Source organism: Heloderma suspectum, chromosome 1, assembly GCF_057233095.1.
Source record: "Heloderma suspectum isolate Gila_16-S chromosome 1, 16-S_ref, whole genome shotgun sequence".
Classification (NCBI taxonomy): Eukaryota; Metazoa; Chordata; class Lepidosauria; order Squamata; family Helodermatidae; genus Heloderma; species Heloderma suspectum.
The window spans coordinates 33,219,176-33,241,786 of NC_139458.1; the positions used below are offsets into that span (position 1 = coordinate 33,219,176).

General features: G+C 44.3%; 2 protein-coding genes across 2 annotated transcripts in view; one reads left to right on the forward strand and one right to left on the reverse strand.

The window, feature by feature from the left end:
• ASB2 (ankyrin repeat and SOCS box containing 2) overlaps positions 1–4,400 on the forward strand; it is a 32,598-nt gene extending 28,198 nt beyond the window's left edge. The window contains exon 9 of the mRNA XM_084840143.1: positions 1,030–4,400. Within this exon, the coding sequence (XP_084696269.1) occupies positions 1,030–1,166 (137 nt within the window). The 3' untranslated portion in view covers positions 1,167–4,400. The remainder of the gene's footprint in view (positions 1–1,029) is intronic.
• A 4,497-nt stretch (positions 4,401–8,897) lies between these two features.
• Positions 8,898–11,946, reverse strand: FAM181A (family with sequence similarity 181 member A). Its single transcript, XM_084840154.1, has one exon. It carries the CDS (start codon positions 11,269–11,271, stop codon positions 10,324–10,326), a length of 948 nt encoding a protein of 315 aa, XP_084696280.1. The 5' UTR covers positions 11,272–11,946; the 3' UTR covers positions 8,898–10,323.
• Positions 11,947–22,611: the final 10,665 nt, after the last annotated feature.

Consider the following 22,611-nt stretch of genomic DNA (forward strand, 5'->3'; position numbering starts at 1 on the left):
CACTCCATCTTGTGGAAATGAATTCCATAGTTTAACTATGCACTGTGTGAAGAAGTACTTCCTTTTATCTGTTCTGAATCTTCCACCAATCAACTTCATGGGATGACCATGGGTTCTAGTATTATGAGAGAGGGAGAAAAATGTCTCCCTATCCACTTTCTCCACACAATGCATAGTTTTGTACACCTCAACCCTCATTTGCCTTTTTTTCTAAGCTACACAAGCAGCATAGTTAGTACAGCTTTTGATGAATTACCTAAAGACTCCAGGTTGCAGTCCCATGCTTGAATTATATATATATATATATATATATATATATGTGTGTGTGTGTGTGTGTGTGTGTGAGAGAGATCATATCAGGGTGAAATGTTCTAGCCACAAGGATTTGCTGACTAAAGTTCAGTTGTTCTCAAAACCCCAAGGGGTGGGAGGGCATCTATTGCCAGCACATACCACAATATGATTGTGTATTTGGCTTACTGTCTTAACGCATTGGCCATGTTTGGATGATCAAGATGTTTACTTAATAAGCCAAGATATGGGCAACCTTCAGGCAGCCGCTTTCTTCCTGCGAGCAGCAACTCAAACCAGGAACTGCTGTTACCCATAGCTTACTGTTAGTTCTAAATAGAAACTATGGTTAATGGTTTCCAAATAAGCCAGAATATGAAGCTGTGGTTTAAAATGGGCTTCTGTGTCCTGTCTTGGTTGGAACCTATTAACCATAGGTGTGAAGGGAAGAACGAAGCGGTTGTAAGCCGGTGCCTAAATAACCTGCATGGTAATAAGCTGAGATCTTGATCATCTAAACTGGTTCATAGTGTTAATGTCACTTTTTACCTGTCATTTTAATGGTTATTGTTGTTCTGTTGATCTTATATTTTTAATGTTGTTGCTGTGAGCCACCCTGGATTTTTTAAACTGAAGGATAGTATAGAAACTGTAAAAATAAATGTGTGCTTCTATGAAACATTTGTAAAGTTCTCTGATGACTACTTTGGGACTTTGAGCATATTTCCTCTTTTCCAGAACCACCAAGGCCACTTGCTCACCTCTGCCGGATCAAAGTTCGACGTGTGATTGGGAAGAGCCGAATTTCACTTATTGACACTTTGCCTCTGCCTGGGAGACTGCTTCGCTATTTACAGTATGATTTTACCCAGTGACCTCAGGTGAACGTGGCAGTCAATCGTTTTAAGGAGTGACAGTCATATTTATGACAGAGCACAGTCACATGATGGAGACAAACTGATATGGAAGAAAAGACTTCCTTTGCTATGTAAGAAGAAGAAGAAAGGATGCCTGTAAATCAGAATTGCAGAAAGAGCTAATCCAACAATATAAATATTGTTTATGTATGGGTATGGGAAAGAGAAAAACGTACGGAAATCAGGGTAAAGGTCACTGAGAACAAGTTTTGGGAGGGGGGATACTACGCTACTTTGCAGTCAAAAATACAACTTTGAATTGCTAAACACCTCAATACTACTAGTTATATAAGGAGGAGAAGGTGAAAGAGCAGTCAGGGCCAGTTCACATAGGTAGTCCCAAAATACACACTCACACAGACAAAAGTAATGCATGAAACAAGTAAACACATAATTACTATTGTTCTGGCAGTTTTTTCAAGCTGTGGCAATTACAGGAATTGCTACCAACTATATTCATGATCCGCTGGTTCACACATGGTTTGTCTGCATGACCGGCTGCATACCCAAGAACAAGCAGGATTACTTAGGTGCTTAGGTGGAGAACAAATTTATTTCTTAGGTGGAGAACAAATTTATTTTCTGAATGGTCCAATAGCCAAAGGCATCTGGATCTGATGGAAAGATTTTTTTAAAACCCTGAAATTGTTACATTTCACCATGTTTTAGTTCATCAGTTGGGCTTTATTTTTGTTTGGTTTGCTGGATTATCCAACTTTCCAGCTGCTATTTCTATATCATTTGACACCATATCAGTCACATTTTTTGTTCTAATTTAACTGGTCCACCTAATGTTGTTGACTTTATTCCTTAGTGATAAGAGCCCTGAGCCTTTAACTATTTTTTTTGTTCCCTCCTAAGTCATTTTGTAAATTTTTGATCTTGTGAAGAACTCATGGCTTCAGTAAAAATTAAATTTACCAAGAACTGAAGGATTTAACCATAGAAAATATGTATCTAAATTATATTGAACAGGCATAAGAATCAGATAGAATTTTATTTTAGTCTATTGTAGTACATCACCCTTCAAGTCTGATGTCATAGAATGCTATTTAACTCTTCAATTATAGCAGTAATGAAGGAAAGAGTAGATTCAGGTCTAGTTGCTGTTGCTAGAAAACAGTAATAGTAGTTTGCACAACTGCAAATAGATATTGGATCAACTTCAGATAAAATACTTTGGCTTAACTGGGTTGTGAACAAAGGGCTGGATGCGCCCGACCTCGTCTGATTTCGTAAGCTAAGCAGGGTCAGCCCTGGTTAGTACTTGGATGGGAGTCTGCCTGGGAATCAGGCTTCCTGCACTGAGCAGGGGGTTGGACTCGATGGTCTTGTAGGCCCCTTCCAACCCTATGATTCTATGAGGTTCTATGAACTGAAAATTCAGATGGTTAGCTAGACTATGTCTAAACAACAACCCAAATAGAATTAACATATGGCTTTTACGTATTATGTAGTGGCTAAGCATCAGTAAATAATTCCTTCAAAGTAAATCCATAGTTTGGCTGGAACACATTTAAATGAGTAAACTAGGTGACACTGATATAAAGCACATTCACTTTCACTGATGTCTATGGTTTCGTTGGTTGGCATTCTCTTCACGTTGAACACTTCCACAAGAGCATTACAGTTGTGACAGTTCCTCATCCTCTTTTATAACACATTTCAACTAAATAGATCTCTGAAATATATAACAATTGCCTGTTCAAGTGGTGTAATTCACAGTTAGAGCCTTGAGCTTTGATCATATGGTTTTGTTTGTTTTAGAAGAGTGACAATGGCAGTAAGTCTAGTGACAATGAAGCTAAGCTACCAAAGTAGAATCAAGCAGATTTTAGAGTTCATTATATACATCTCAACAGTGCTTGGTGGGGATGTCCGAAATAGACTAGCATAGCTGGTGGACAGAACTATCTGAAACTCGTACATTGTAATGCAAGGCTGGAGTATAATAAGGAACACATAGCACAGTTTTTACCATTAAGTAAAAAATATCCCATGTACAGTAATATTAAAGAAGATTGCAGTTTTGTGTATAGCTTTTAAAATCACAACTTGGAGCAATGGTACTAGTTCTTTAACCTACAGTCCCGAGTTCATATTATAGAGGAATTAAGGAATCTGGTCGACTCACTGGTCTTAGGAAAACCCTCACTTTTCTTTTATCCAATGCACTGAAGAAAAAGCAGCACACAAAATGCCCTCCTAGTTTTTTCTCCTATCTGACATGCAGAGATAACTTGTAGATTTGAATTCCCCATTCACATGTCCACAAACCAGGAACATCTCCAATGAGGCAATTGGATCTGCACTGCAGAAAACATTAGGGCAACCCTCAGGAGATTCAAGAGTACCTATGCACATAAACTGAGAGGGAAATGACTCCCACTAAAAAGCTCCCCTGAAAATTGTGCTTTCACTTGAGTCTTTTTGCCATCTTTTTTACACAGTTGGTTTACATTTATTTGCACATAGTACATGCTACCTCTCTTACCCATTTTCCCAATCCAGCAACAGAAATCTATGTACAGAAAGGTCAGTTGGACTGGGTTTGGAAGAGGCTACTGGATGAGGAAAATAAGATGGCTTGAGCACTGGCTTCCATGTATGTAAAAACTGCATCCATTAATTACCCCACTCAAATCTCCATACAGCAGCCTGCTGTTGGGAAATATAGGCCCAGTAGCAGGTATGTGGCTTTCTGCTGCTCCAGTAATTTCCTGGATCTGGGAAACTGAAGTATTACAAAAATATTTCAGCAGTTATACCAAATCTGTACAAATTCTACTGCCTTTATAAAAGTCAGTGCAGCTATATAGAAGTGGTTGTAAATGTACCAGACAGAATATGCAGGCCTTTGTAACAAGTCCCACAGTCCCAGCATATAGAATGGTGGCATGTATTAAGATGCTGCTGCTGCTGATAAAAACCTTTGTTATCATATATGAAATATTCAAAGAATATTCTAGGACTTTTTCAGAATATTCTGAAGTGCTGTATGGCCTGATTGCTGTATTATTTCCATTGGCATATGTGCAATTCATTTTGTGCTATAACGCACTTTTGAGTGTTCTTGTTTTGTTACTTTTTTTAAACTGGGGTTTGATTAGGGGGAGGGACGGGTGTGTGCAGTGTATATAAAGGTGTTATATTTGTAGTTTTTATTGTTTGCATTAAATTTGAGTGAAAGTTGCCTGTCATGTGATTATTTTTTAAGATAATGATTTATTATAACTAAGCAAAACAAAAAAATTGGTTTTAACTGGGGCACATGTGCAACTCAGACTGGAAAAGTTTAAGCTAGTTTAAATTTCAATAACCACTGCAGAGAGAACTCATTTCCAGGTGAGCTGGTTGCCAGTTTTCTTCACACCATAAACATATATGCCATTGTGGCCTTGCCTGGAATCTGATGCGCCTACAGAGCTCTGGCATGAGTTGGCTTCCCCATTCATCCAATGAGGGAATAGACCCACATGCAGAAACCAATGTGCATACAGAGGTGCTTCCTCCATTGAAGTGAGTAGGGACGCTGAGGGCAAGACTAGTTCATGTGTGCACTAGAGTCCTTATGCTCACACATGATTCGTGGATCAGAAGTGTCATATTATTAGAAGGGCTGTGGGGTAAACTTACTGAAGCTGGTAACAGGAGCCAGAAGAATCACAATAGGAAGCATAGGTCAGCAACATGATATGGAATGTCTCCCAGCCCCTACCCCCCTATCAGACACATCTGCCCCCATGCCATTATATAAACCAATACAAAGTTGGTACAGTATAGCACTGAAATGTAGTTCTCTGAGAACTCTAGAATAGCCTTATAAATAAGTTCACAAAAGTTACTAGCCCACAACATACTAACCTGCCTACATATACATGAGCAATTTGTGATAAGCTGATAGCCTGAAAGAAAAAGAGCAACCTTTAAATTTACAAAAGCTCTGCTTAGATTCTTAGAAACTTAAAAGCATAGCTTAGAAACTTAGATTCCTGCACTGAGCAGGGGGTTGGACTCGATGGTCTTATAGGCCCCTTCTAACCCTACTATTCTATGATTCTGTGCTTAGTCTCCTAGAGTAAATTCTGACTCACCACATGTGAGCAGGAGTGTGACTATTCACAAATCTATTCTTAAATAATGTCTTATACTTTCTTTGCCCTGCCATATAACTTCACAAATAATATCAAATATGGAAGACAGTATTTCTCCAACTGCTGGTTTTGACAACCGTGCAGTCACTGAGGCATGCAGCAATGTAAACCGATTGAATGGAGAACAGCTTGCAAACAGAACATCTCATGATAAAATGGCTGGCTAGTCACAGTTTGCTGTTTCTGTAAAAATATGGAAGTCTACTGAAGTTCAACATTCCCTGTATTTATGAAGCTGAGATATATACTGTCCACACATACCTACATTATTATTTGCTTTTGCCACAATGTCTGGAAGATAACAGTTAATTAAAACATAGCTATTGTCATATGACATTGCTGGAAAGAGTCAACATAACTTTACATAAGACAACCCAGGCTTCTGAATGGTAAGATTACTCTGAGGCACTATTTCAGGTTTCAGTGGGGAAAGATTGCAATTTGGGGAAGCAAGATTCACAACAAGGCTTAAAGGGATAGTCTTAGATGTATTCAAGATTTAACTGCAAACTCACAATTAAAGAGCATTTGATGAGGTTTGTTTATAAAAAGAAATATGTCACATAATAGACATATAGGTGAATGATGCTAAGGAATATCACATGTCGTCTGAAAACATGGTGGGCATTGCTAAACTATTTGCTATTTCTATTTCTCTTAAGCCCATCCCACAATAGAGGAACAGAACAATCCAGACCTGAAATACACAGAGTAGTTAGGAGTACAAAATGCTCCCTAGGCCCTGTCTCCAAGAGCCAGTGTGGTGTAGCGGAGCCAGGGTTTGCAAGGATTCAGCACCAGCACTTTTTTATTAGTAGGGATGCTGACATCATCTGCCATCCCTCAGAATTCTCTTTTCTTTCGGAACTTAGATGCAATCAGCTTCCTGGAAAGGAATTTGCCTAGCAACAATTATATTATTCCTTAATATAATGTAAATGTAATGTAAATTATTTTGAGTTGGGTTGGTCTTGAATGGGCAATTAAGACCCATTAGCTTTACAAATGACTTGCTCCTAGCGGATGAAAACTTCTAGAACTAGTTTGTTGATATGGATCAACACAGCTGCCTGCAGTTTTTTAATCTTCTTGGGGGCGTGGCTGATGACTTTCACAGTGAGTCCCTGCACTTCAAAATTTACCACTACTAGGGATGGCGGAGAATTTCTCCCCGAAACTTCGGGGGGCCGAGCGCCAACGTGTTCGGCCCCCCGAACAAGTTTTGGGGAGAAATCCTCCGCACCCCCCCGCACCCCGCACACCCCCCTGGGACGGGACTTACGTTCGCCGAATGTCCCTCCCGGCGGCGGGTCCGGCCGGCGGTTCGGCAGCTGTTCGTGCGGGGCAGGAGCGGCAGCCGGTCTTTCGACCAGCTGCCGCCGCCGCTATTCCAACAAAAGAAAAAAAAACCAAACGCCCCCATGATAGGCTACGTGACGATTAACGTAGCCTATCACGGCTAGATTTGCAAAGTCAGCCGTGATAGGCTACGTAAATCGTCACGTAGCCTATCACGGGTGACTTTAAAAAATAAAAAAGCGCGTACGGATAATGGCGGCCCCCATAGGGAGCCATCATTCGCGTTCCTTATTTGGTCGCTGTAGTCTACGTAAAGATTTACGTAGACTACGGCGAAAATAAGGGCAACGCTATGCCCTTTACGTATCTTTACGTAAATCTTTACGTAGACTACAGCAACCAAATAAGGAACGCGAATGGCGGCTCCCTATGGGGGCCGCCATTAGCGTACGCGCTTTTTTTTTTTAAAGTCACCCGTGATAGGCTACGTGACGATTAACGTAGCCTATCACGGCTGACTTTGCAGATCTAGCCGTGATAGGCTACGTTAATCGTCCCATAGCCTATCACGGGGGCGTTTTTTTTTTTTTAAACTTTCGAGTTCGCAGCTGGGCGAGGCGGGAAGCCTCCTCCCCGGCCTGAATTTCGGCCGGGGCGAGGCAGGAAGCCTCCCCCCCCGGCCTGAACTTCGCGGGGGGAGTAGCGAAGCGCCTCCCCCCCACCGCGAACAAGCTTCGGCGAAAGGTAAGGGACTTTCGTCCACCCCTAACCACTACAGCGCTAGTTAGAGCAGAGGTTCACAGCATGGCACCCACAGGCCCCTCCAGTGGCACCCGTGAAGCTCTCCATTCCCTGGCCCCTTCAAAAAATTATTTTCAATTAAAAAAACTTGAAAAGCTTTATGGCGCTAGGTTCCCCGTTTTCATGAACCTGCTGCTGATCAGCTGTGTGGCGGGCAGGAAGAGAAGGAATGAGTTGCTTCCTGGCCCTCTCTAATCTTCTTCTGCCCATACAGACCTTTCCCCTTTGCACGCTCTCTCTTCACTTCCAGGCTCTAGTCTATTTCTCTCCCCTCTTCCTTGCTATTTCCTCCCTGCTACCTCTTTACCTCCTTGTTTCTCCCTGCTTCTTGCCTCCAATCTCACTCCTTCTCTCCCCCTCCCCTGCTCTCTCGCTATTTTACTCCTCCCTCCCAGTTCTTAGCCTTACGCTTGCTCTCCCTCACCCCTTTATCTCACTATTTCTTCCAACCCCCAGCCTTGCTCTTCTTCTCTCCCTTCCCAGTCCCTTCTCTCTCTTCTTGCACAAACACACACACACACACACACACAGAGCAGCTTCCTGGGCAGGGGTTCTGGATGGTAATGGAGTGGCCTAGAGTCAGATAGGGAAAAATTTTTCTTTCCTTTTGGGGCATTTTCCTTTCCTTTGGGGCTGGAGAAAGGTGTGTGCATGCGTGTGGATACGATGAGCAGAACAATCCTATGTAGGGCTGCTCAGAAGTAATTCCTTTGAGTTCCATGTAAGCATACATAGGATTGCAAAATTTTGTTATGCTTCTGTGAGGTTAAATATGTGGACTGGTGTTGGAGGTCAGACCCTTCCTCTGCTTATACTCAGTTTCTTGTGAGTTTTGACAAGCCAGGCCCAATGGCAGCCATTATGTGACTAGCCACATGCTCCGTGGAAGCCATTTTGTGGTGATACCCACAGCAATTTCTCAAATTTCCAAATTGGCCCACAGGTCCAAAAAGTTGGGGATCTCTGAGCCCTGCAACCCCTGCTTAATATTAAGAATATAAGGAGTGCAGTGCTAGATCAGACCAAAAGTCCATCTGGTTCAGCATTCTGTTTCCCACAGTGGCCAACCAGGTGCCTCTGGGAAGTCCACAAACAGGACATAAGGGCAACAGCTCTCCTGCTGCTGCTCATCAGCAGTCGGTATTCAGTTGCATACTGCCTCTGAACATGGACGTTCCATATAGCCCCCTTAAAAAAAATCCCTCTTAAAAAATTCCTCCTTTGAAAGGCCCTCACATCCCACCTGACCCATGTCTCCCAAAGTTTTTAAGCCTCTTTCCTTTGGTAAGATCTAGTTCATGTCACTGAACATATGGACCAAACCCAACCCCTTATGTATGGGTTCAGATCACATTTACTAGTAGTTTACTACTAATGAACTCTCACAAGCACATGCAAATCTTGTTTTTAAAAGGTAGAACCAACACCGCAACTGAGTAACAGGCAAAATCGCTTAGAGATATTTTTAAATATGGACAACAATATATAAATCTATTGAATAAATAATAAAATAATCAAACCATTGTGTACGTGTCACTTTTCATAATAGTATATATCTTTTTTACTACAGTTCATTACTTAAATCACCGCTGCTGCCACTGTTCCAAAAGTTAATCATATGATGCAGTTTTATTGGTCCATCTAGTCCAGTATTCTTTACTCTGGCAGCTGCTCTCTAGTGTCTCAGCAAGCGGAGATGTTTCTCACACCTGCTACCTGAGATACTTTTACCTAGATGTTATAGGAACTAACCCTAAGGCTTTATGTATGCAAAACATCTGCTCTACCTTTTGCATGGCCCCTTTCCACAGTGACACACGGGAGTTTCCATGAGCATGCATTAGTTGTCCAGGGTAATATATATCCTTGTCGGCAAACTTGTCACCCTAAAATGTATAACAAGCAAATGCCATTATCTTCTGTGCTATTATAAATTATGGTCATGCAAACATGAGATGAGAGCAGAACAAGGCTAGTTGCTTCTAAATGACAAAAAATTCATAGACTCATACTGCGGGAAATCGCCAAGGGTAATCTCACTGACAGAAGTACTCTGTCACAGCTACTCACAGACCCAAAGAACAACCGCTGCATTTGCACAGAAGTAAAGCAGTTCTCTCCTCTCATTTTTGGTGATAGGAAGGCACTTTTCCATCTGGAAGCATTTGAATAGCGAGGCCTCAAAGTAAACAACTTTTTGACTTTTATTTTTGTTTGTTCGTTTTAACGCTCTTAATATTTACATGCCAGAAAGAACTGCATTCTTGTTTACAAAAGGTATGCCTTGTGCTTTCTTACACAGCCTTCCTATAACTGTGAGAGCAAAGGGAAACCTCCTCCTGAATAACTTCACGTTCATCATGATTTGTTGTTAATGCCTATTTGGCCAACGTAGGTGGGCAGGTTCTTCACCAAGCGGGGTGGGTTTTTTTTTTTAAATTATTACATTAATGTTTTGTATCCCACCCTTCTTCCAAGGAGCTGAACGGTGTCCATAATTCAAACTGCCCCCCCCCCTTTATCCTCACAACAACCCTGTGAGGTAAGTTAGGCTGCGAGATGATGTCTGCCCCAAGCTCTTCCAGCGAGCTTCATGGCTTGGTTCTTACAGGGATATGGATTTCCCTCACTCCCTCCTTTCTGTGATCCCTGATGTATCTCACGAGTAAGGAGACCCCACACCGGGGAGAGAAGAACGAGGCCGGCCGCTCTTTCAAGCCCCGGGGCTGGAGTGAGGCGCCCGCCTTTGTTTCGCTCCCTCCCTGCCACGCGAGGCCCCTGAAACGCGGCGCTGCGGATGGCCCAGGCAGGGCCGCGAGCGAGAGGTGATGCCCTTGCCAGCTGAGGGGAGCCCGCCCGGCCTAAATGTACCCGAAGACGCTGAAGATGGGGGGCGGCGCGGCGGGCTTCGTGGGGATGGGTTTCCACACCACAGGCCGGTGCACTTTCTGCCCTGCCCCGCTGCCGTCTGGCTTGCGGAAGGCCTCGCCCTCCGTCGCGGGGCCCGCGTTTTTCCTCCACAGCCCCAAGCCCGGGAAGGGGGCCGCTGGGGGGAGGGCGGCGGCGAGGGGCGGCTGGTAGACCCCCGGGGAGGCTTGCGGTCCGTGGTACTGAAACGGACAGCAGCTCCAGGCGCTCAGCGCCTTGACGCCCTCCGTGTCCGGCCCACTCGTGGGGCTCTCGGGCGCGGCACCAGTCCCGCCGCCGCCGCCGCCGGGGCCTTTTTTACTTTTCTTTCCCTCGTAATGGGGCAGGTCCTTGGAGGAAGAAGAGGAGGAGGAGGCGCCTGCCGGGAAGACCACGCCGCTTACACCCAAAGGGCCCGGAGCCGCCCGGGGCTCTTCCCAAAAGGAGGCGGGCAGCTGCCTTTTCCTCATGGGCACTTGGTCGGGCCTGGCGGTCGCCTCCGAGGCGCTCTGCTGCTCCCGCTCCCCGGCGGGCTCTGCGGCCTTGCAGGCCTTGTCGCTCTTGGCCATCGCGGCGGCAGCGGCGGCGCCGCCTCGGCCTACAGAGGTCTCCGTGCCGTCGGCGGCGCACAGGCCTCGCGCTCTCCCCTCAGGCGCCTTCCGCTCCCTGGCAGGCGGCGGCGGCGGCGGCGGCGGGGGCTGCTCCTGCTGCTGCGCGTGGTGGTGGCATCGAGGCAAGCGGGAATATTTCTGAGAGAAGCGCTTGAGCTGCTTCTGCAGGTATTTCCTGTGGTCGACCGAGCGGCGGCAGGGAGCCGACTTGTCCAGCGCGGCCTTGATGTCGCTCGAGGCCAAGTTGACGAAGTTGAGGAGGGTTTTCACCTCGCTGTCCGCCGAGGCCATCTCTCACAACTCGGGGAGCCGCCGCGGGTGGGAAGGGACGGGGAAGAAGGGCCCGTCCATGAAGGTCGGTCGGTCTCTCGCTCTCTTCCTCGGCCAGCCTGAGGGGACACAGGCAGACATATAACAGGTGATGGTTAGGTTAGGCTAAAGAGGACCGCGAGGAGTCATTATCCTTGAGACAAACCCATATCCTCTTTCCCTGAGGTAAAGTGGGCGACAAAGACGGCAAGTACGCATGCCAATGAGTTTTTGTTTTTTAAGATGATGATGATGATGATGATGATGACACTGATTCGTTTCACGGGAAAGGTGCTTACACACGACAGAGAACTTTCCCCCGTTGTTATGAGGGATACACCATGTGCATGTCTTTCAGAACATGTGTTGTCTCCCATAAAGGGTGAAGTGGTTGGCCCCATGCTGTTTATGTATTTATTTATTTTGAAAATGCACACTCTGTGGAGCTGCATTTAGTTGCTTCCGATGTCACAATCTGAGTGGGTATCACGCTGCGGGTCTGCAACCTGTACTTGCTAATAATGTGGTGTATGAAACAACCTTTTTCATCGCGATACTACGCATGATAACTTGGAAGTAAGTCCCATTGTGTTCCTTGGTGCTTAATTGCAGGTAATTTGTACAAAGGATTGGAGTATTAAAGAGCTTTCTTGCATTTCACACAAAACAGTATACCTATGTTACCTAAAGTGTAAATTCAGTGTGAGGAAAAAGTTGTCTTCCCCATTCTGTCCCACATTATTAACATCCATGTGTGTACTCAAGTAGGGGAACAGAGACTAAAAGGTGTGTTTACTGTCAGGTGTGAAAATACTCAAAGAAATGACACACCCCTTCTCACGTATCTATTATGCTCACATGATACACAACTCTCTCCCACTCTCTCTGTATGCGCGCGCACGCACACACACACACACTCCACATAGTTTTCTTTATTTTAGAAATTTATAGATGGCAACTTCATCCAAAACAATGGATTAACATCCATGTGTGTACTCAAGTAGGGGAACAGAGACTAAAAGGTGTGTTTACTGTCAGGTGTGAAAATACTCAAAGAAATGACACACCCCTTCTCATGTATCTATTATGCTCACATGATACACAACTCTCTCCCACTCTCTCTGTGTATGCGCGCGCACGCACACACACACACTCTCCACATAGTTTTCTTTATTTTAGAAATTTATAGATAGCAACTTCATCCAAAACAATGGATCACAGGATGGTATACATACATAGTTAAATCCAGAGTACTTATAACTCCACTTACATACTTAAATGCTCACAATTACATTATACTGTTCCTGTCATGCAGCACATACATTCAGGATTATACTATGTACAAAGGAAAGCTATCATAAGTGAGACAATAACTTTAGCGAGACAAATAAGTATATTTCGGTCCAAATAACTAGCTGATCCAAATATAGGTATTGCCTCACATGCTCTTGTTTCTTCTCCTGTGGAATCGGGGCTGCTGCAAAGACTCTGCTGTACTGTACACACATTTCTTTACAATTATTCTATGAACTCATAGCTAATAATGAACATTGCACCATGCATACACCCATAACCCCATCCATTGCCCAACGTAATCATTTTTCCCAGTCTTACACACATCACTTGCTACCTCTATGACCCCACTAGTTAATCTTGTTAGACAGGTAGCATTTAACCCTTGAGTAGAAATCTATGCATTGCTTTCATGGTGCTTTAAGTCAAACACATACACCCCTCCAGCCAGATTGTCTCTTAAATACTGAGTGTTACTGTAACTCTGTGGTAGAGAAGAAGCTCACCAGCTAATCTTGTTACATAGGTTAGACACTACCAACCTTTAGAGAAGCAGCCGGACCCTGTGAGTGTTTTGCAGCACTTGAGTAAGCTGAATGAATATCAAGTCCTTCTAGTTAGGAGGCTTTCTCAGGCCAATCAGAAGCCACTTTGCCAAATACAAAGCATCCCAATCAAGCATTAGGCTCCCCGTTCTCACATTCTTTGCCATCACAAATTGTCACCATGGGGACAGCCACAGAAAGACAGCTAATAAATACGATCATTTCCCTGTGATTCCTACCATTCGCCCTGTTCCAGCCCCCTCCCCCTTTTTCTTAAGCACAATCAAACATGATATGCTAAGGATGAGTAAAGAAAGTTTGCTGGGGCCCTTTTCTCTAAACTACTCCAAAGCTGTCTGAAGGCTGGCAGTAACCATGCTTGAGTAACATTGGACAATGCTAGTTTAGAAGACCTGGCTAGCCTACTTTTTAAACTGTTCTTGATCAGGGCCTTTTTTCCCCCTTAAAGAGAGAGTGATGTCAGAAAAAGGTAGGAAAGGAACAAATCTCTAAAGAGATGTGCAGATATCCATGGAAAAGGAGCTTGAGCGCTCAAGAATCTTGTCTTTATGTTTGCCCCCTCAATTGAGCCGCACAAAAGCTGAATTACCCATTCAAACCACCCGGACAAAAGGATGGAGTTGGATAGTACTCTTGCATCTGTAGTCAAACAGTTAGAGACTTAAATCGAGTCGTCATGATGGAGAAAGAGTTAGACAAAGCCCATAGAATTGCCATCAGCAAACATTTTCCTGTGTCATATTAGTGGGTCTCCATGACTCCCCCTGGCCCAGGGACAATAGCACAAGTTTGCACACTCGACTACTGTCACCCTGCCAACGCTGGCAAGGAGCAGAAACAGGACAATCCTTTAAGGGGAAAGCATGCCCACTGCAGGGAAGGTAAGAAGAGAGGGAAGAAAAGCATGTGAAATGCTAATTGAGCTGCTTCCTTTATTGATTCAGAGTTATGTGAGTCCTCATCCTCCTTGCGGGGTTGTCCTTAGGGGTGGCAATAACTTAATAGCACGCTAAAGCCAGGAGTCCCACACTGTGTATTATGCCCACAGAGATCTTTAAGAATAGGAAAGGAGGTGGGGGGAGTTGCCCTGAGTGAATTTCAGAAATGCTAGACATTCAGGAATAAAGCCAGCTAGCAATGCTGTATGTCCAGTCACAACCAAGGCTGGAGCAGACATGAGTCCCACTGTTTCTAATCTCAGTACAAACACTGAAGTGCCTTCAAGATATATAGGATATCGTATAAACACTGTCACATTCTGACTATGTTCAGAGGAACAAGTGCTTTACCCCACCAGGGCACTGGTTTGTCCAACAATATTTTTAAATGATGGAATACTGAAATCACACCTCAGTAGAGTGTTTGGAAATAATAATAACAAAATAAACTTAACAGGCTGTCCTTTTTTATTCAGAAGTAAATCTTACTGGAAATGGTGAGACTTACTCGTAAGGAAGTGTGCATATGATTGCTGTGCTAGATTATGTTAACAGCCATTATGCAAATAAAGGGGATTCTTAAGAAAGATTTATTTAATACATTTTAAACTGCCAAGTAACAAGTTCCCTTGGGAATGTACAAATTAAAAACTTATGAACTAGAAATAAAACAAGGTGATAAAAGCAAGATAAAGCCAGCAGCAGCACATAATAAAAATGAAAATATAACCAGCAGAAGGGATAAAACAGTGCAAAGATCTAAGAGTATTAAAAACAGGGAAAATAAAATGGTATTCAACTGGCATAAAAGACCATAATATAGGTATCAGGTGAGCCACTCTAGAGAGGGCATTCTACAGATGGGGTGCTACCCCGGAAAAGGCTCTCTCTGTTGAAGCCATCCACCTTACCTCATTTGCCAGGGCCACCTGTTAGAAGGGCCTCAGATGATGACCTTAGGGTCCAGATATGTAAATATGAGAAGAGACACTCCTTCAGGTAATTTGGCTTGAATCTTTTAAGGCTTTAAATATTAGAACCAGCACTTTGACTTGGGCCTAGAAACAGACTGGCATAATGGTAGAGTTCTGTCAAAATGTGATTATATCAGCCAGTCTCTATTAACAATTTCGTTTTGGACTATTGAAGTTTCTAGAACATTTTCAAAGGCAGCCCCATATATAGCACATTACAATAATCTAAATGAGAGGTTACCAGGTTGTGAATAACTGTTGCAAGGCTATCTCTGTACAGCTAAGGTCATAGTTGGTAAATCAGCCTACACTGATAAAAGCTGCTCCAAGCCACTGAGGCCACTTGTGCCTCAAGTGACAATGATGGATCCAAGAATACCTTCAAACTATGCACTTGATCCTTTAGGGGGAGTGCAGTCCCCTCCAGAACAGGGTAAACACTCAGCTGGACAGATGAACCACCCACAAACAGTATCTCCAACTTGTCTGGATTGAGTATCAGCTCATTGGCTCTCATCCAGTCTATTACTCTGCCCACGTACTCATGCAGAACATCAACTGCCTCACCTGTATTAGATGAAAAGGAGACGTAGAGTTGGGTATTATCCACACATTGGTGACACCTCAGCCTACATCCCCAGATAACCTCTCCCAGCAGGTTTCATGTAGATGTTGAAAAGCGTGGGGGATAAAATAGAGCTTTGTAGAACACAGCAGCGTAACTGCACTGCTAAGGGGCTGAGCAATACTCCTCCACCACCACTTCTGGAATCGGCCATCCAGGTAGGAGCAGAATCACTGGAATACAGTGCCCCCACATTCCACCTCAGTCTATCCAGAAGGAAAACATGGTTGATAGTATTAAAAGCCACTGAGAGAGATCCAAGAAAACAAACAGGGTCACACACACCTTATCTCTCAGCATGGGTCATCTTACATAGTGACCAAAGCAGGTTCTGTTCCAAAATCATATGGTGAAAATCATTTCATCAAGGAGTGCCTGGATCTGATGAACACCCACACATTCCAGCATCTTGTCCAGAAAGAGGATGCTGGCAACTGGCTTATACTTGTTTTTATCTTCTGGGTCTAGGTTAAGGTTTTTCAGGAGTGACCTGATTACTGCCTTATTTAAGGAAGCTGGTATCACCCACTCTCTCAAAGAGAAATTTACAGTTACCTGGTCTCAGCCAGATTTCCCCTCCCTATTAGATGTGATAAGCCAAGACAAGGGTTGACCATACTAGTGGCAGCCAGACTTGACCAAGCACCTTGTCTATATCCTCAAGTCTCAACAAATTAACATTTGGATGTTAAAAATCTACAACATACGTCCCTTTGGGTCATAATTCTTTCCAGAGCTTTTGATATTTGCCCCCTTAGAGGACTAGGTAGCTCTGAATCAGCCTGCAATTTGTGTAGTCTGGGGTTAACTTCCCCAAAATTAAGGATCAATTCACATAACATTTTTGAGATATCAGAAAGTAGGATGTGCAATGCTGACCCAGGATTGGTGCTCATGGTGAAGCATTTAGTTCTTTCCTTCACCATGGAGAGAGACAAGGTGTTGTATCTAATGGTGTCATTCTGCTAGCACAAAGCTTCTACCAGTTGTGGAAAGCCTGTTTTTATCCTTGCCCAAGTCAAATTCAATACTTTGATTCTGCTTACGTGAACTGTTGTACAAGTTATAGTATAACATGTTGCTTGAGCTGTTCTGCAAATCATTGCACAAGGTGTTGCACAATTTATTACCACTTCATTAGATTAGGTCTTGCTTGTGCTAGTTGTGTTAGATCAGATAGTGGCTGTGCAATAACATTGCTATTTTTCTGCTAGCGTAATGTTGGATATAACTCAAGGTAGCTTGAATCACTTCAAATCACTTCAAAACTTCAACTGTTATTTGAAGGTTTCAGATTTTATGTCTTAATCCCTTGGCTTGGGGGGGAGGGGGATTAATCCTAAAATCTGAATGACTATAGTTGGATTGGTGATGCTTTTGTGGCTTTTTCACAAAAGTTAGTTTTTCACTCTCATGATTATGTACAAAGACTTGTACAGATTGACTTAGATTTAGACTAAGTTAGTTACACTAGGGACCCATTGAAATCCATGAGAATAAGTGAGTAATTACTTAAGTCCCATTGACTTCAGTGGGAACTAAGAGCAGCTAACTTAGTCTGGATCCAACCCATTGTACTGTTGGCTAAAGAATCAGAAAAAAAATGTTACAAAATGCATGAGCTTTGTTTGAGTCTGATACTTTTGGAGAATCAATCCAGATTTTATTCAAGTTGAAGCCTTAGCTCTTTGAAAAGTAAAAAAAAAAATGCATATAGGGTTAGGGTTAGAAATGTTTTTTTCCTCTTTTCTTAATTGTCTGCATTAGATTACTTCCATTCTTTTCACAGAGCTTGTAATAGGGGTCAAACTCTTCATGCCTGTATCATGACTACTGGGTATAAGTTCTTTGGCCCAGAACCTCTCAGGCAATAAAGTCTTCTGGTAACTGTCTGCCCTGTGCTAATGTCCCAGGAGCACACAAAATAAAAATAACAGGTAGTTTCTTCTAGCACTCTCCTTTTAGTTCCTGGTGTAGTGGATGAAAGCTGTGTGAAAGGTGCACGATTGGAACATTTCTGTAACTCTTGGCAGCTGCCACCGTGGCAGCTGATGATATTGATATTAGAAGTCATAATAACTTGAGTACTCAAAGATTGCACCAAACTCTGCTGGCAACAAGTTTAGCTGCAGGAATGCATTGTTGCCAATAGGTTTATTGTGCTTACAAGAACTTCTCAGCTTCATCCTGCAACTTGAACCTGGCTTTTTCACCTGAATGGGGTGGAAGAGGGTTAACATGCTTTAGAAGACACTTTAAATAAGGAACTATCCCAGGCTGTGTTTCCATGACAATGGAAGGAGAAGCTAATGGAGGAGTACCAGATTTTTTAAAAGGAATCAGCTTTGCTGCGAGCAGGGCTCCACGAGCAGGTCTCTGCAGCAGTACAAATCGCTTCACAGAACATACTTCCTGGTGGGGTTGGGGGTTGGAGTGAATGTCATCTGACTGGCAGGGACTGCTCAACCAATAAGAGAGGCTTCCCCCCTCTCCACCCCTTTCTCCTTTCCCCTGAAAGTTCAGATGCACCTGTATTTCAGGAGGAAGCCTCACTGAGCACAATGGGAGTTACTTCCAAGTAGACACACACTGTTCTGGGAAAGAGGGGTGGGGAGAACACAAAGACGGGAAACCAGCCCCCATTTTAACTTTCAGGATCTCAGGATGAAAGGTGGAAGTAGTTTCTTCCTAATGCAATAAACCAAACAAAGGAGAATCAGAGCCTCGATTGTGCTTTACAGCACTTGGGGAATTGAGCTTCAAATTGTGCCATGTCAGTAAAGGGGGATGTCTGTAAATTCTGTGGGCATTCAGAGGGCAAGCCTCATTGACTACAATGGGAGTTACTTCTGAGGAGACGCTAATAGGTTTGTTGTGGGAAAGAGGGCAATAAACACAAAGATGGGAACCAGCCCCCATTTTAACCCACGGGATCTCAATAACAAAGGGTTGAAGTAGTTTCTTCCTAAGGAAATAAACCAAAAGGGAATCGAAACCTCGAGATCATGCTGTGCCATTTCAGTTGAGGGGATCTCTGTAAGTTCTGTGGGCGTTCAGAGGGCAAGCCTCATTCAGCACAATAGGAGGAAACACCCCTTGACCAGGGTCACGGTGAAAGGCACACCCCTGGGCAGGGCTAGCATACCCAAGCTAAATGTGGGGGTTGGGGCACACAGCAACTATACTCGAAAGAACCTGACTTAAGGAAAAGAATTGGACTTTAAGTAGTCTCAGAAAATATGTTTTTTTCCCTGATAAGCTCCGGGGTGGCTGCTGGATGGCCAAGATGTCATCTATCCCTAATGACCTCAACACGCAGCTGGCTCGGAGTAAATCACTGGTGGAAACACACACCCCCTCTCCAAATCAGATTTTCCACGATATTTTCAGCATTTCTTTCAACAGCAGTGACCCTCAGCTGGAAAATGTACTAGAGACAAGAGATTTTTGTAGACTTGCTTGGAGCAGTTTTGTGCCTGTTAGCCAGTCATCACCACTGCGGATAGATCGACAATAGATTAGTTAACCCCCTTTCTCCCAGTATGAATGGCAATAGTCATCTGCTCACCACCATTTGCTTGTGGGTTGGCTTATGCTGAGGACTGAACAGCTGAAATAATAAGGAAACAGCTCTGCCAAAGCTTCTCTTGCTGTTCACACTGCAGAAAAGGGGTCAAATGGGCCCTTTGCTTCTGCTTTAATTTTTGGAGAAAGTGGCCGAAGTACATAACTGTGTAAGTCCTTGGGATCAGTCACTATGCCAGGGGCCATATGGAAAGCTTTTGAGGCCTGGATGTAGTCTCAGGTCTCCTGTTGCCTATCCCTAGTTCCAGCCCCCTCCCCCAGAAGTGGGTTTAAACTTTAAAAGCAGCATCAACCTTTCTGATGTTGAAGACCAGCAGTGTGGTTCCACTATGGTTCAAGTAGAGCCTATCCCTTTTGTATAAGCTTTGCTTCTTCTAAAAAGTTCTCTAGCGCTTAACAAATCTAAATCTTACACCCAACAACAGTTTCTTAACCACACACTGAGACCCCACAGCTCTGCCTATCTAGCTGGCTCTTCAACTGGGGGGTGGGGGTGCTTCCAGAAGAACAGCTCCTAGCACTACCAGTCAGAAGACATTGTGCGGCTATTCCAACTTTCCCTCCTTGATGGATTTTTTTGTGGAAAGAAGCTGTGGGAAAACATAGAAACGTTACAAGTGGAAGATGACTATGTCTGGATGCCCTGTAAAATTCAGTGAGTGAGGCAGGGTGATTGCACAATAAAAGCCTTAGTTTGGAAGCACTATGGATTGCAGCAGGGTTGATTTTTGAACCACTAGCTCCACATTGTGAGAGCGGCGGCTCCCACTTGTGCAACACATCGAGCAGAAGTACAGCAGCAGTATTGGATACTGCCCAGTGCTTTCAATATTCAATTTCTGAAGAAGATACCCCAATCCAGCTCTAGGCTGGCTTTGTTATATATGGATTGTGGCCTTTGATTAGGCTGGATTTTACCATCTGCATCAAATGCATCCATGAAGTTCAGTAGGAGCCAGGTGAACTGTTGTGACATGCATCTGTATGCATGAGCTGTATGCATAGATTTCCTTTGCAAGATCAGAATGTATGATGTTATGTCAATAGGTAGAGTCCAGTGTTAGGTAGAAATCCAGTATATACCTGCAAGCAACAGTGGCTAGAAAAAGTTTGTGAATCCCTTGGGATTGTCACATACTTCCAAACTAAAATGTTATTAGACCTTAATCTAACCCCATAATCCTAGATAAAAGAATGATAGATAACCTGAGTAAACAAATGACAAACGTGATGCTTTTCAACCTTTATTTACAGTCAGGGCCAGAAATATTGGAACAAGGGTAACTGTTTTGGCAGTTGGCCTCTGTACACCACCACATCAAAGTTGAAAGGAAACACACCCAGATGGGAGTGAAGTCAGGACTTTCACCTGTAATTCAAGGAGTTTGACAAAAGTGGGGAAATAGCCATTCAGGAAGGACAGCCAGTGGCATGCACATACCCCCATCGTTGGTGGCCCATAAGTAATGGAACAAACCAACATTATTTCAAACTTAAGGATCGCCTTTAATACCTGGATGAAAATCCTTTGCAGTCAATGACTGCCTGAAGTCTGGAACCCATGGACATGACCCAATGCTGAGTTTCCTTTCTTGAGATGCTTTGCCAGGCCTTTACTGCAGCTGCCTTCAGCTGCTGCTTGTTTGTGGGTCTTTCTGCCTTCAGTCTTGCCTTCAGTAAGTGAGAAGCATGCTCTATTGGGTTGAGATCAGGTGACTGACTTGGCTATTGAAGAACATCCCACTTCTTTGCCTTGAGAAACTCTTGGATAGCTTTTGCTGTATGTTTTGGGTCATTATCCATCTGCAATATGAAGCGGCGTCCTATCAGTTTGGCAGCATTCGGCTGAATGTGAGCAGAAAGTATAGCCCTATACACTTCAGAATTCATCCTGCTGCTTTTATCAGCAGTCAGGTCATCAATAAACACCAATGCCTAGGAGTGCACGAAAGCCACTTACCTGGTCTCGCAGCTTTTCGCGGTGGGGGGGAGGCGCGTCGCTGCTCTCCCCCCGAAGTTCAGGCCGGGGGGGGGGAGGCTTCCCGCTTCGCCCGGCCGAAATTCAGGCCGGGGAGGAGGCGCCTCGCCTCGCCCGGCTGCGAAATAAAAAGTTAAAAAAAAACACCATGCCCCCGTGATAGGCTACGTGACAATTAACGTAGTCTATCACGGCTAGATCTGCAAAGTCAGCCGTGATAGGCTACGTAAATCGTCACGTAGCCTATCACGGGTGACTTAAAAAAAAAAAACGCGTACGCAAATGGCGGCCCCCATAGGGAGCCGCCATTCCCGTTCCTTATTTGGTCGCCGTAGTCTACGTAATCTTTACGTAGACTACAGTGACCAAATAAGGAACGTGAATGGCGGCTCCCTATGGGGGCCGCCATTAGCCGTACGCGCTTTTTTTTTTTTTTTTTAAGTCACCCGTGATAGGCTACGTGACGATTTACGTAGCCTATCACGGCTGACTTTGCAGATCTAGCCGTGATAGGCTACGTTAATCGTCACGTAGCCTATCACGGGGGCGTTTTTTTTTTAGTTTTATTGGAATGGCGGCGGCGGCAGCCGGTCGAAAGATCGGCTGCTGCCCCCGCCCCTGATGAAGATCCAACGAACCGCCGCCGGGACCCGCCGCCGGAAGAGACATTCGGGAAAGGTAAGTCCTGTCCTGGGGGGGGTGCGGGGGGGTGCGGAGAATTTCTCCCCGAAACTTCTTCGGGGGGCCGAACACGTTGGCGCTCGGCCCCCTGAAGTTTCGGGGAGAAATTCTCCGCCAACCCTACCAGTGCCCTGGTTCCTTTGACAGCCATATACATGCCCATGCCATAACACTGCCTCCACCATGTTTGACAGGTGATGTGGTATGCTTTGGATCATGAGCTGTTCCTTTCCTTCTCCATACTTTTCCCATCATTCTGGTACAAGGTAATCTTGGTTTCATCAGTCCAAAGAATCTTATTCCAGAACTGGGCAGGCTCTTTTAGGAGTTTGCTGGCAAAGGCTAATCTGGCCTGTCTGTTCTTGAGCGTTACTGGTGGTTTGCACCTTGTTGTGAAGCCTCTGTATTTACATTCATAAAGCCATCTCTTGACTGTAGATGTTGACAATGACATGCCTACCTCCGCAAGAGCGTTCCTGACCTGACTAGATCTTGTGAAAGGGTTGCTCTTTACCATGAGCAGAATTCTGCGGTCATCCACTTTAGTTGTCTTCCGTGGTCTGCCAGGCCTTTTGCTGTTGCTGAGCTTGCCAGTTAATGCCTTCTTTTTCAGGATATTCCAAACTGTTGTATTGGCCACTCCCGATGTTTTTGCTGTCTCTCGGATGGGTTTATTTTGTTT